This window comes from Mesoplodon bidens, assembly GCF_964165515.1.
Source record: "Mesoplodon bidens genome assembly, chromosome: 6".
In the NCBI taxonomy this organism is placed as follows: Eukaryota; Metazoa; Chordata; class Mammalia; order Artiodactyla; family Ziphiidae; genus Mesoplodon; species Mesoplodon bidens.
Window position 1 is genome coordinate 103,568,093 of NC_138162.1, and position 13,393 is coordinate 103,581,485.

Consider the following 13,393-nt stretch of genomic DNA (forward strand, 5'->3'; position numbering starts at 1 on the left):
GCTGCACATCTCAGTCCCTCCTGGCTTCCTCTCCTGCTCCCATTTTGCAAGACTCTACGCATCCTTTAAAGCCCATCTCAAGAGCTTCTCTTGTGAAATCTTCCCCGATCGTCCCTGAGTCCTGACCATGCCACCATTTTCTGTGCTCTTTCCTCTGGGCTTACACGGTTAGCATCTCATAAGTCGCACCACATTGCAATGATGTGTTTATATGTCTCTCTCCCCAGCTGGACTCAAAGCTCTTCAGGGTCAGGGGTGGGTCCAAGGACCCCCCCACCCCCACCCCAACGAGCCTGGCACTTGTGCATGTGTGAGGGAATGGGAGGGTTGAGGGCCTGGGCTGTCCGGGTTCTGTCCAGCCTTCTCACCGCTCTGGAACGTGGTCCTGCTCACAGGTAACCCTCCCATTGCCCAGGTGGGGGATTCTCACCTGGGACCTGTTCTGGGCACACTCTGGTGGTGCCAGGCAGTTGTCCTATCTGGCAGGAGGGAGGATCCTGGCATGGGCAGGCCATGGAGTAAAGGTCAAACTACCCCAGAGAGCAGCTGGCATTGGATGGTGACCTGGTAGCCTGGTAACTAGCAAGGCTTACTTGACCTTAGTGGGGACTAGTAGACATGGGACAAGAGGAAAGCAGAAAGGAGATTGGATAACTTGGACTTGCTACTAACCCACCATCTGACTTTGCGCAAATCTTGGGCTTTAGTTTCCTCATCTGTCAAACGTAGATAGCGACACTTGCCCAGTCCATCCAGAGAGCTACTGTGTCAAATGAGGACATGTACTTGGGAATACTTAAAGAGGACATCAAGCTCTGTATGCTCCATAAATATGAAGGTTGATTGGCTGAGATGGGACTGTTGCCTCGTCTCAGGTCCCCTGCAGGTCTGGGGAAACGAGTACACCGCTGTTGTCTTTTTCACTGACAGTCAGTTCTCTCTGTTCATGGTACTCATGAATAGAGTTATAGAATAACCTTACAGTTATTCCATAAAGTCACTGCGAACACTGAATTAGCAAATTCTGAGCCATTACTCCTAGGAGAAATAGAGGGTTAGGTTCCTGCAAGCCTCTGGTCACATTTTCATCAACTCATTAATACGTAACCCAGTCTTATGTGTGTTTCTATTTAAAGACACCTTAATTAATATAGCATTGATTCATTAACGTTGAACGCATGGCCAACAGCACTGTAACTCATGCCTGAACAAAGCTTCTCTAACCCAGGTATTTTCTCCATAAGGTACATCCCAGCCCTCTTGCACTTGGGAACACTGGACAGCCCTTCAGCACTACAGGGGGGTAAGGGGAGGGTCATTTTAAACAGCAAACTCACCAAGAAAAAGCACAAAATGCAAAAAATGTTGCACTAAATAGATCGTGAAAAAGATATTTACAGTATAAGCTGAAACAAGAAGGCAGCCTGTCGCCTTGTTCAGGCTCAGCTGGGATCATGCCTGTTGGGTGACTTAAATTTTTCACTGCTCTGTGCATGACAGCAAGTGACCATGAAAGAGCTGAAGGTATTGATTTGGGGGTTACAAAGAACTTTTACTGAGTGGGCAAATACGGAATCCCTAGATAATGAGGATCGGTTGTAACTTGCTTCCTCTTGCTCTTCATTCCCTTGCTACCAAATGCCGCCTTCTTTCAATTTCAGGAAACTCTTCCACCCTCAACTGTCAGAGTACTAGTGGGCAGCCGCAGAGGAAAAGTCACGGGAGATGGAGAAGCAGGTCCCGGAGCCGGAGGGCAGCAACGTCTAGACCAGAGCGCGTGTGGCCCGATGGGGTCATCCCCTTTGTCATCGGGGGAAACTTCACTGGTGAGCATGATATCGGGCGTGTGGGGAGCAGCCTGCACCCTGGCCTGGCCTCAGGATAGCCCCGTCGTGCATGATGGCGTGAGTGGTGCCTTCTGCCTGTCCAGTGAACGGCTGACTCTTTAGCAATGGGTGGAAGTGGGCCCACCTGGACAACCGTGACAGCCTGGCCTCCCTGGTCCTGGCAGGCAGCCAGAGGGCAGTCTTCCGGCAGGCCATGAGGCACTGGGAGAAGCACACCTGTGTCACCTTCCTGGAGCGCACAGACGAGGACAGCTATATTGTGTTCACCTATCGACCCTGCGGGTGAGCAGGGGCCCCTGGGCACTGTACCCTCGGCCATCACCCCAACCCATGTTCTGTCCCGAGCACTGCAGCTGTCCCATCTGGGCACGGCCCTGCGTCATCTGTCCCCTCCCGCCATGGGGCATCTCCCCAGGAGCTGCCCCGGATGTGGCTCCGACCCCAGCACACAGTCCGGGCATCCCGCACTCGGGTCCCTCCCCAACCCCTCCGCTCCCTGGCCCCCCTGGCAGCCACACCCGACCCCTGAGTGGATGCACTCCCCCAGCTCGGGACCGCCCCCCTGAGCTGGCCCCGCCCTCCAGGTGCTGCTCCTACGTGGGCCGCCGTGGTGGGGGCCCCCAGGCCATCTCCATCGGCAAGAACTGTGACAAGTTCGGCATCGTGGTCCATGAACTGGGTCATGTCATCGGCTTCTGGCACGAACACACGCGGCCCGACCGAGACCGCCACGTCTCCATCGTGCGCGAGAACATCCAGCCAGGTACGCGCCTCTACCTGCCCCTCCAGGGCTCCTGGTCAGGGTGGGAGCTGCTCCCTCAAGCCATCGCCTTTGGTCAACTCAGCATTATAGTCCCAGCCAGCTGGGTAGTCACAGACCCTGCCTGGGGTCCAGACCCTTCCCCTGCAGCATCTCCTCCCTGTCAGTAGCAGCTCAGGGACTGCAGATCAGTTTTCAGATGGGGGGCCAGGCCATGGCCAGGTCCTGCACACAGGGGCTGTCTGGAGCAGCCAGAACCCCCCTGGCCTTTAGGGTGGCGGGTGGGAAGGGGTGGGCCCATCCCCCACGCTGCCTCAGCCTTTCTCTTCACTTTTCCCCAGTCTCCCGCTCTTGGCCTATGCTGTCCTCTAAGGGGTTTTTCCTCTCTCCTTTCTCCCCACTGTGCTCTCTTTCTTCCCTCCCTTCCTGCTTCCTCCCTTTCTCCCCAGGCCTCCTCCACTCTTCACCGCTCTCATCTCCCTGTGGTTCTATCTAGAAATGGGCACCTCCTTCCCATCTTCCCTTGAGCCTTCCCTCCAGCAAGTCCTCAACCCCACCCCCCACCGCCCTGCTGGACAGACTCTTCTAGAGACCCGCCCCTCCCCCAGGCTTCCCTTGGCAGCTGCCCAGACCCTCGGGTAGGGGGGGCACCTCTCAAGTGCAGGGAGGAGGACCCCGTTCCCCACCCTGAAAAGGTAGCACTGCATCCCGCACAGACCCGCCCGCTCCCACCTCCCCACACCCTTTTCCTGGTCTTCGCAGGGCAGGAGTATAACTTCCTGAAGATGGAGGTCCAGGAGGTGGAATCCCTGGGGGAGACCTATGATTTTGACAGTATCATGCATTATGCCCGGAACACATTCTCCAGGTGAGCGACGGGGCCCCGCCTCTTCCGGGGCAGCCCCGCCCCGCCCCGCCCCACCCCGCCCTCCGGAGGCCTCCCGCTTCGCACTAGCCTGCCCTGCTGGGGGCGTTGGCGAGGACAAGGGTGGGCCTCTGGGTGGCTGCGCCCCCGAGCAGAGGACCCATGGGTGCTGCCCGCCCTGCTGTTCTCTTCCACGGTGGGTCCATGGCAGGGCCGGGACTCACAGAGCCTGGGTTCTTCACCTAGTACTGGGCACACCTGGCCCCGGAGGCTGAAACCCAGCTGCTGTGCAGCCGCGTGGTGTGCTGTGGCCCCGGAACCGTATCCGCCCGAAGGAGCTGAGCTTTTCCCCTCAACCCTCAGCCAAAGGGGGCATGATGGGTCTGCCTTTTCGTAATTGGCTGATTGACACAAAGTCTGGCTTCTGCCCTGGACCAGCCCCGCTCCCCAGCTCACGAGCACGTATACACCTACTCTTTTTTTTTTTTTTTTTTTTTTGCGGTACGTGGGCCTCTCACTGCTGTGGCCTCTCCCGTTGCGGAGCACAGGCTCCGGACGCGCAGGCTCAGCGGCCATGGCTCACGGGCCCAGCCGCTCCGCGGCATGTGGGATCCTCCCGGACCGGGGCACAAACCCGTGTCCCCTGCATCGGCAGGCGGACTCTCAACCACTGCGCCACCAGGGAAGCCCCCTACGCCTACTCTTTATCCTGGGCCTAGGTTCCCAGAAATCACAGCCAGAGCTCCCAGAAGTAGTGGCCCAGCCTCCCCGTCCCAGCTTCTCCTTAGCAGAGTGTGGGAAACAGCCCCTCCTCCTCCTCAGCCTCCCCCCAGCCCCCTGCACCCCAGCTCGCACCCCCTCCTGGCCTTTCCCGTGCCTGGCTCTGTCGTCATCCTCTGTCTCTGCTCTCCCAGACCCTGGCCCTCCCCCTCTCCTCAGACACTCCTTCTAGACCCACTCTTCCTGCCTCCAGACCTGAGGGAACAGAGACCAAGGAAGGGTGGTGAGGTCATCCCACCTGCCGCACCCACAGACCACCCCCTGTACATTTCCCACCACATCCCACCCCACCTCCTGCTGAGTCCTCCCCGGCTGGGTGTGAGTCAGGGGCCCTGGGGAGGTGGAGCGACGCCTGCTCCCGCTTCCTCCTGCTCCTCCCAGATGGAAACATCCAGGACCTAGCAGGCAGGAACAGAGGGGACAGGGGACACTGATGGATCAGGAGCTAGCGGGGCTGTCCCTGGGGTCTGGTCTGGCCACGGTGGAGCCTGCCCTTTGGCCTTGTCCCACGTGACATCAGGAGTAACCCGTGCCAGCAGGGCGAAGTATTGGCCCTGGGTAGTCCTGGGAGAGGTGCAGTCAGGGCTGAATCAGCACAGGGGGCCTCAGAAGCAGGGCCGGGCAGGGCTGAGACATGACTGACTAGAGGTCTGGAGCTCTCCCGGGGCTGGGAGTTGGGCCAGACTGAGCCGGAGCACCGGTGGGTCCCCAGGGCCTCCTAGGTCCATGTCCCCGACCTCCCAAAGCGTTCCTGGGGCTCCCCCAGGCCCTGTGGTATGGCTGCCACGGAGCAGGGTGGCTGCTGGTCAGTGGGCAGTGTAATGACAGGGTGAGATGTCTCCACCCGTCCCTGACCCTGCTGAGGAATGTCTGGGCTCTTGCGGGGTCGTGACCTCCGGTGCACGCAGGCCAGCCGCCCTCCTTCCCATCGGACTCTCACCCAGGCTGGGCTTCTCCTCCTCAGGGGCATCTTCCTGGACACCATTGTTCCCAAGTACGAGGTGAATGGGGTGAAGCCTCCCATCGGCCAGAGGACCCGGCTCAGCAAGGGGGACATTGCCCAGGCCCGCAAGCTCTACAAGTGCCCAGGTCGGGGCAGGGGTGGGGACAGGCCAGGATGGGGTGGAGGGCAGGCCCTGGGGCCAAGAAGGTTGAGGCTGTGAGACTTAGAAAAGGCTGAGGCTGCCTGGTGTCGGGGGACGGGGCACCCAGGGAGGGGGGGTGTTCAAGTTACAGACCCAAAGTGGGGCTTGGATCAGGTGGGGAGATGCCGAGCCACCCATCTTCTGAGGGTGAGAGTGAGGGACAGTAGGAGCAGAAAATGGGGGGTGCAGAGCGATTCTCAGGGAGTGAGATGGAGTGAGGCCCCCCAAGGAGCTTGACCTTAACTCTGGAACCCATGTTGCCTTGACAACAGGGCATCCTGCAGCACTAGGTAGAACGGAAAGGAGAAGGGATGGATCTTAATGGGACAGGGCCATCCCAGACTCTCTCCTCTCCCCCAAAGGATGCCAGGGCTCAGGGCAGGGAAGCCAGAAAGTTGGGGGGATTGGGCACGTGCAGCCAGCAACCCAGTCATTTCCTTTCCTTGACAGCTTGCGGAGAGACCCTGCAAGATAGCACGGGCAACTTCTCCTCTCCCGAGTACCCCAACGGCTACTCCGCCCACATGCACTGCGTATGGCGCATCTCAGTCACACCTGGGGAGAAGGTAACTGAGCATCCTCTCCTCTGCCAGGACCCCTGAGTAGGAGAGCTTAGTCCATGTGGCTGTGAGTGACCTCCCTGGGGAATGTAAACTCATTCACCCTGCGGGATGATGAGAGGCTTCTACTAATAGTTGTATATAAATGCTAACTTGTGAAGAGCATTTAGTATGTGCCAGACATTTTTCTAAGTGCTTCTCAGATCCATTCACGGGCTTTTCATGTGGCGTCTGGACCTCTCACCCACCCCTGGACCTTCCATGTCCTTCATATTTTTATTGCTCCCAGGAGTCAGCTGTAAGGCTTTATTTCCCTTGATTGGAACTTGCTTCTTAATGTCCTAGTGCAGCCTTGAGCTGGGTTAGATTTTATTACCGGTCACATTGCTCATTCCAACAGCATTTTGAATCAGAATTCCACCGTCCAGCAGGTAGCCGTCCTCACTCTGCCATGAGCTCATTTGATAAGCATGTCTTCTGGGTGTTCCGAACCTGGCCTTTGCTCAAAATATTGAACAGGACATGAATTAAAGCAGATCCAAGATCTCCCTCTGAATTGACATTGACCCAGTAATCTGCAGGCTTCAGGCAAAACTATTCCACTAGCTATGACTATGCTAAATGTCATTACCAGCCAGCCACTGGTCACCACCTTTTTGACCAACCACCATATGAGCTGCTTCTGAGACCAGGCCTTTGTCATCTTGATGTCTCTGGCACAGGAAGTGATTAATAAATGCCGAATACATGGATGAATTGCCTTACCAAAACAAATCCACCAGTTTCACCAGTTGGTAAATCCCCCTTTAAAAAGGAAGTGAGATTTGTCTGATGTACCTTGTTTCAAGTGAACCCCAAAGTAGTCAAGTGTTTCTTTTCTAAATGGTTATAGACCATCTGTTTAATTGGGGATCACCGTTGAACTCAGTGGTTTGCAATTCCCAGAATTCACTCTAAACCCCCTTCCCAACACACGCATGTGCATGCACGCATGCATACAAACCCCTTTTGAAAACTGGGAAAGATTTTGTTCTGAGTTCTCAAGATTACAGACACTGCTCACATCTGCAAGTTATTTGAATGTCCTCTGATGTCATTTTTGAGTCTAGAGGCAAAAGCCAATTTAAAGAGGTGCTCGCTGACTCTCCTTCTGTATTATTGAGCTTCTATTTCCTTTCCAAACGATGCTGATTTTATTTTTTATAATTTGAAGATCGTCCTCACTTACAACAGGCTTTTATGGAGAGCTGAGTAATTCCCTATCTCCCTTGGTTAACTTTCTACCATCTTCCCTCAAAAGTGAACCCACCCCTTCCTTGTTCTTCTTGTTCTGAATCTGAGTTAAAAATTGCAGTCCTTTTCACTGTCTTGTAGTGACCTTGCCCTGGATTCCTTCATTCCTCTGCTGAGGGTCTCCAGCCTTTGGAAATCTCACCGCAGATAACAATAATAATAATAACAACTAATGATTATTGAGCCTATGATTGGCCAGGCATGTGTTAAATCTCTGTGTTATGTCTTTTAGCACAACGTTATAGGCTGGGTGCTAATGTTAGCCTCATTCTGTATATGAGAAAACAAACTTGGAAAAATTAACTTGCCCCCCAAGATCTCATAGATCCTAGATTATGACATAAAAGTCTGTGATTGAAATACTCTGTGTATTCCAAAGCCTTGTCCCATTCCAACAACTAAGTGCCCTTCGGCAACTTGTGTGGCCACTAGGTGCCCAGTGCTGGGCCCAGCCCTGGGGATGGACAGGTGCACGAGACAGTCCGCGGCCCCACGGAGCACAGAGTAGGGTAGAGCACCCCTTTCTTTCCCATTCAGGAGGTTTGCTCAGTTGGCAGGCATATGGCAACTTGGTCAGGACCCTCTTCTTTCCTTGCTTTGTGGGCTGGCATGGGCTGGCCCTAGTCTCTAGAGAACACATGGCCTTGCCTTAGGAGCCTCTCTCTGCCTGGGACCTGCTCCCTTCATAGCTCCCACAAGACTCCCCATCCTTTTTCAGAGGCCTGCCCGGAGCTCAGGGAGAGAAGTGGGCTACGGATAAAAATTCCAGATTAACCAGTGCATGATTGTAGAAATGCAAAAAGTAAAACTCACCCATGGTCCTGGTTGAAATTGTAGAGTTGTAACTGAACCAAAGATGGAACCCTGGGGGACAGAAACATTTAAAGGCTGGGGAGGCAGAAGAGGATGGTATCATAAAGTTGGCATGGCCACTTTTTGTTACTTACCAATTATGTGCCAAAGTATTGGCATCGTACATGCACAATCTCATTATTCCTCACAGCCGTTTCATGACGTAGGTACTGTTATCCCTACTGGAGAGTGGAGGGAATTGAGGCTTAAAGTGCAGGAGTAGATCTGGCCAGGTTTGCTCAGGTAACAGTGGTGGAACCAGCATTCAGTTCTAGGACTATCTGACTCCAAAGTCTACTCTTTCAACAGTAAACCTTAAATAAATCCACGTGTGTTAGCAGATGGACTTTGACATCTATTTGGCTCCTGAGAGGTTGTTGTTTTTCACTTGCCTACCAGTTCTCAGCTTATTGCCAGACATGCAAGTGATGATATGTAAAACTTATCTTGTACAATTGTGCAAGTCGTAGGGATGTCAGGCAGGAGAAAGAGCCGCTCTGGAGGACTCCTTGGAGGATCCTCAAGTCTTTACACTGCACGTAATTAGCAGCTGCCCTGAAGAGGATTTACAGTGTTTCCCAAGCAACAAAGGGAACTCCTTTATGAGCGGGAAAGTGGTTTCAGAAGGAGACAAATGTAGGCAAATGTTGCAGAGGAACCAGGAAGATAAGAGCTTAAAATGTTTTTGGATTTGGCCGAATCCACCCTCATTCCCATCAAGGTCCAACCCAAATTCTGCCTCCTCCCATCCCCCAGCTGGGCAGAGATGACCCCTCCCATCCCTCCTCTGCAAGGCCTGGGCTGGGCCCTCCCTTAAGTCCCTCTTCTCAGGCACTGAAGGGCGTAGAGCTCTGAGCACGGAGGGAAAGTTGATGCTCGTTCTTTGCACAGCCATTGGGCAAACTTGATGGGTAGGCCTGGGGAGGCCACATGGAATGGAGGTTAAGGGTATAAGTTTAAGATCCAGAGTGCCTGGGTTTAACTCCCAGCTGTGCTCTTTACTGGATGTATGATCTTGGGGAAGTTGCTTACCCTCTCTGTGCCTTTGTTTCCCCATTTGTAAAATGAGCCTGGTGATAGTACCTCCCTCATGGGGTTGATACGAGGATTAAACAAGTTAATGTACATAAAGTGCTTAGGGCACTGCCTGGAACATAGTGGGAATTCAATCAATGTTAGCTGCTAGTATCATTCTACGGTCCTGCTCTATTAAATGAGTGAGCCCCGGTCAACTTCCCCGGGTACCTCATTTGCCACCTTCTATTTCCTGGATTCTGATCTGGACCATCCTGTGAACCCAGTATCAAACTATCTAAGCAAATTCAACTCCAGGAGTGAAATTAATGTTTATCAAGTGGCATACCCTGTCATATGGATGTGTGACATGTATGTATGGCACCCGTGTCAGACAAGGTCGTAAACTTTACATGTATTAATTTGATTCCCCTAAGTCCTATGAGGCTGGTACTATTACCGTTACCATCTTACAGATAAGGAAACAGAGGCCCAGAGGAGTTACGTGAGGCCTAAGATCTGACTGAAGCCAGACAACAGGTCCCCCAGGGTCGGCGTGTTCTCCCATCTCCTCCCTGAGAGCACCCAACAAGCATGAGGAATACTTGCCACACGCAGGGTGCACCTGGGGACTCTGGACCCGTATCTCATTTACCCCCGACTCCCCAGTGGAGTCCTTATGGTCACCTCCATTTTTCAGACAGAGACAGCGAGGCACAAAGTCAAGCCATGGGCCGGAGTCACCAGCCAGGAAGTGGCAGAGCTGGCCCAGTTTTCCTTGGCAAAGGGCAGTGCCCCTGCCACCAGCCCACAGCTGTTTCCACACGACAGAAGTTGTTACAACTCTTAATTAGACACCTCCGGTCTCAGTATAGCTGTGGCTGCGCCTCCCTGTAGGATGCCCCTGACTGCTCGCCCAGGTCTCTTCCTTCCACGTGAGGTGGCCTCTGCTTCCTCCTGCCCGTGGCAGGTCTTGGGTGGGCCCTGTGGGGCTCTGCTGGCTGGGCACGGTTTCTTTTTCAGAGGCCTGAATCCATCCCCCCTGGACAGAGTCACAGTTGTTTCCGGGGAGGAAGGGAAAGTGGCTGCCGTTCTCAGGGCTGCTTGCTGAGTGAAATTGATTGGCAGGCCCAAGGAGGCCACGTGGAGTAGGGGTTAAGGGTGTAAGTTTAGGAGTCAGGGAGCCCTCACTCGGCCCTCTGCATTCCTTCTTCCACCCAGCAGCTCTTCGAAAGATATTTTTGTTGTTTGCTAGATATAACAATAACATATGCATGTTGTAAAAATTTTGAGCAATATAGGAATGCCTAAGGTAAAACGTGAATTTTCTCCCCTTGATCATCCTCCAAATCCCACTCCACAGAGACAACTTAAGCATTGGTAACACTTGGGATGTCCTTCCAGACCCTTCTAGTGTGGGGGTGTGGGGGTGGCCTTCTGTAACTTGCCTTTCACTCAACAATAAATCACAGTCATCATTCCATGTCAGCACATATAGATCTACCTCAATCACTTTCGTGGTTGCTTGGCATCCCATCATCTTGATTGCCCTTAAATTATTTAATCATCCCCTCAGGTCTCTTGATGGATGCTGATTTAAGTTCTTCCAAGCTTTTATTACTGCCAAAATAAATACCTTGAAACTTAAATCTTTATACACTTGGGCAAGTGTATTAGAATAGATTCCAAAAAGCAAAATTCTATTCAAGAAATATTTATTAAACAACTATTATGTGCCATGCACCGAGGATTCCATAGTGAATCAAACTTCCTCTGTGGTCATATTTGGTCTTTTCTAAAAAGGTAAAATATTGGGTCATAAGACACTGGCTCTATAGCAAGAGTTAGAACAGAATTTCAACTTCAGTTTTTCAAAATGCCAGGACTTGTATTTTTATAATAATAATAATAATACTCCCAATGATGATTAATCATCATCATAAAGAGTAATATAGTGCAGTTTTCGGGGGTTCCCTGGCAGCCTAGTGGTTAGGATTCCAGGTTTTCAGTGCCGAGGCCCGGGTTCAATCCCTGGTTGTGGAACTGAGATCCTGTAAGCCATGCAGCGCGGCCAAAACAAAAAGGAGTAATATAGTACACTTTTCATGTTTTTTTAATTTTTAGATTTTTATTTATTTTTTGGCTGTGTTGGCTCTCCGTTGCTGCACGTGGGCTTTTGCTAATTGCGACGAGCGGGGGCTACTCTTCCTTGCGGTGCGCAGGCTTCTCATTGCGGTGGCTTCCCTTGTTGCAGAGAATAGGTTCTAGGCGCACAGGCTTCAGTAGTTGCAGCACGCAGTCTCAGTAGTTGTGGTACGCGGGCTTAGTTGCTCCACGGCATGTGGGATCTTCCCAGACCAGGGATCGAACCTGTGTCCCCTGCATTGGCAGGCAGATTCTTAACCACTGCGCCACCAGGGAAGTCCCCTGTAGTGCACTTTTCAAAACGTGATCTCACTCGATTACATCTCAGAGTAACAAAATTAATGAAAGCCCCCCCAAACACAAACATATTTAAACTCATGTGTGAATCAAAAGAAAATATGAAAGATGGACCATGGGTTCCAAGCTAGGTCAGAAGAAATGTGAGTACACGGGAGTGAAAGGCAGTGAAAGTACAACAGGCTCAGTAGATTGAAGGTTGCAGTGAACCGGAAGGATCGTTGAGCTCTGTGTACAGAGGGAGTGAGCAAGGAAAGATTGGGGCTCATGGTTGTAGAGTGGGGTCCTTGGATTTGAGATTATGGATGATAACAAGGTCGAGGGCATGGTGTGCTGGCTGAGAAGGGGCAGAGAGAGGGTGAAAGAGGAGGTTAGGGAATTCAGAGGTCAGGAAATGGGAAGGATAGTGCAGGTGGATATTGAAAACACCAAGAAGGAACTTCCCTGGTGGTGCAGTGGTTAAGAATCCACCTGCCAATGCAGGGGACATGGGTTTGAGCCCTGCCCCAGGATGATCCCACATGTCGCGGAGCAACTAAGCCCGTGTGCCGCAACTACTGAGCTGTGCTCTAGAGCCCACGAGCCACAACTACTGAAGCCCACATGCCTAGAGCCCATGCTCCACAACAAGAGAAGCCACCGCAAAGAGAAGCCCACGCACCACAACAAAGAATAGGCCCCGCTCGCTGCAACTAGAGAAAGCCCGCGCACAACAATGAAGACCCAATGCAACCAAAAATAAATAAGTAAAAATAAAATAAAATTTAAAATTAAAATTAAAAAAAAAGAAAACACCAAGAATTCTGACGGGGTCAGTGCTAAAGTGACCGTGAGCCAGGAGCTCTTCCTTGACCAGTGGCAGTACTGGCTGCAGACAGCAACTGCCAGCACCTGTGGGATCTTTTTCATTCTGGCCTCCACTCTGTCTGCCTCTAACACTGCGGTGAGCCACAGGGGAGATGGACACCCTTGTCCCCTTCTCCTCCAGCAGGGAACCCAGCTAGCACCTAACAGGTGGGCCCCTTGGGCCTTCTCATGCCCCCTGCACACTCCTCGCAGATGCGGGTGCCATTCTCTGGAGTCCCTGCTTGTTGGACTCTGAACATACAGCAGGCTTCAGGGCTCACTCCGGAAACTACTAAGCAGTTTCCCTCCTAGGAAGTGTGCTTCTCTACCTGTTCATATGCCCCCCTGCTGGGGAGACTTGGTACTTACCGAGGTATCAAACGTTCCTCCAGTATTAGGTGAACATTTGATGAGTTCAAGGGCTGAAATAAGTTTATGTGAAGGAGGTGCTTAAGGCAGTATCTGTACCCATGTATTGCTGTGTTAGGGTGAGATGCTGTTTCCTCATTTTATGCACCATTCATTTTATGTACCATTTTATGCAGAGGCGAGATTCAAACCCAGGCTCGTATGACTGGAATCTGAGTTTTTCACTAGGTGGTCTTTTCATGCATATGTCTTATTCTTTTAAGTCCTAAGTTCCTTGACAGGGACATATCTTTTTTTTTTTTTTTTCTTTTCTTTATTTATTTATTTTTGGCTGCGTCAGGTCTTTGTTGCTGTGTGCAGGCTTTCTCTAGTTGTGGTGAGCGGGGGCGCCTCTTTGTTGAGGTGCGCAGGCTTCTCATTGCGGTGGCTTCTCGTTGTGGAGCACGGGCTCTAGGCGCATGGGCTTCAGTAGTTGCGGCACGCAGGTTCAGTAGTTGTGGCTCGTGGGCTCTAGAGCTCAGGCTGAGTAGTTGTGACGCACGGGCTTAGTTGCTCTGCGGCACGTGGGATCTTCCCGGATGAGGGCTCGAACCCGTGTCCCCTGCATTGGCAGGCAGATT

At 52.4% G+C, this 13,393-nt stretch overlaps 1 protein-coding gene across 2 annotated transcripts in view; it reads left to right on the plus strand.

The window, feature by feature from the left end:
- The window catches only part of BMP1 (bone morphogenetic protein 1), a 40,763-nt gene that overhangs the window by 8,493 nt on the left and 18,877 nt on the right, over positions 1-13,393 (plus strand). For both annotated transcript variants that reach the window (XM_081236694.1, XM_081236695.1), the window contains exons 3-8: positions 1,662-1,826; positions 2,012-2,129; positions 2,432-2,610; positions 3,370-3,475; positions 5,217-5,341; positions 5,848-5,963. In XM_081236694.1, the coding sequence (XP_081092820.1) occupies positions 1,662-1,826; positions 2,012-2,129; positions 2,432-2,610; positions 3,370-3,475; positions 5,217-5,341; positions 5,848-5,963 (809 nt within the window). The remainder of the gene's footprint in view (positions 1-1,661; positions 1,827-2,011; positions 2,130-2,431; positions 2,611-3,369; positions 3,476-5,216; positions 5,342-5,847; positions 5,964-13,393) is intronic.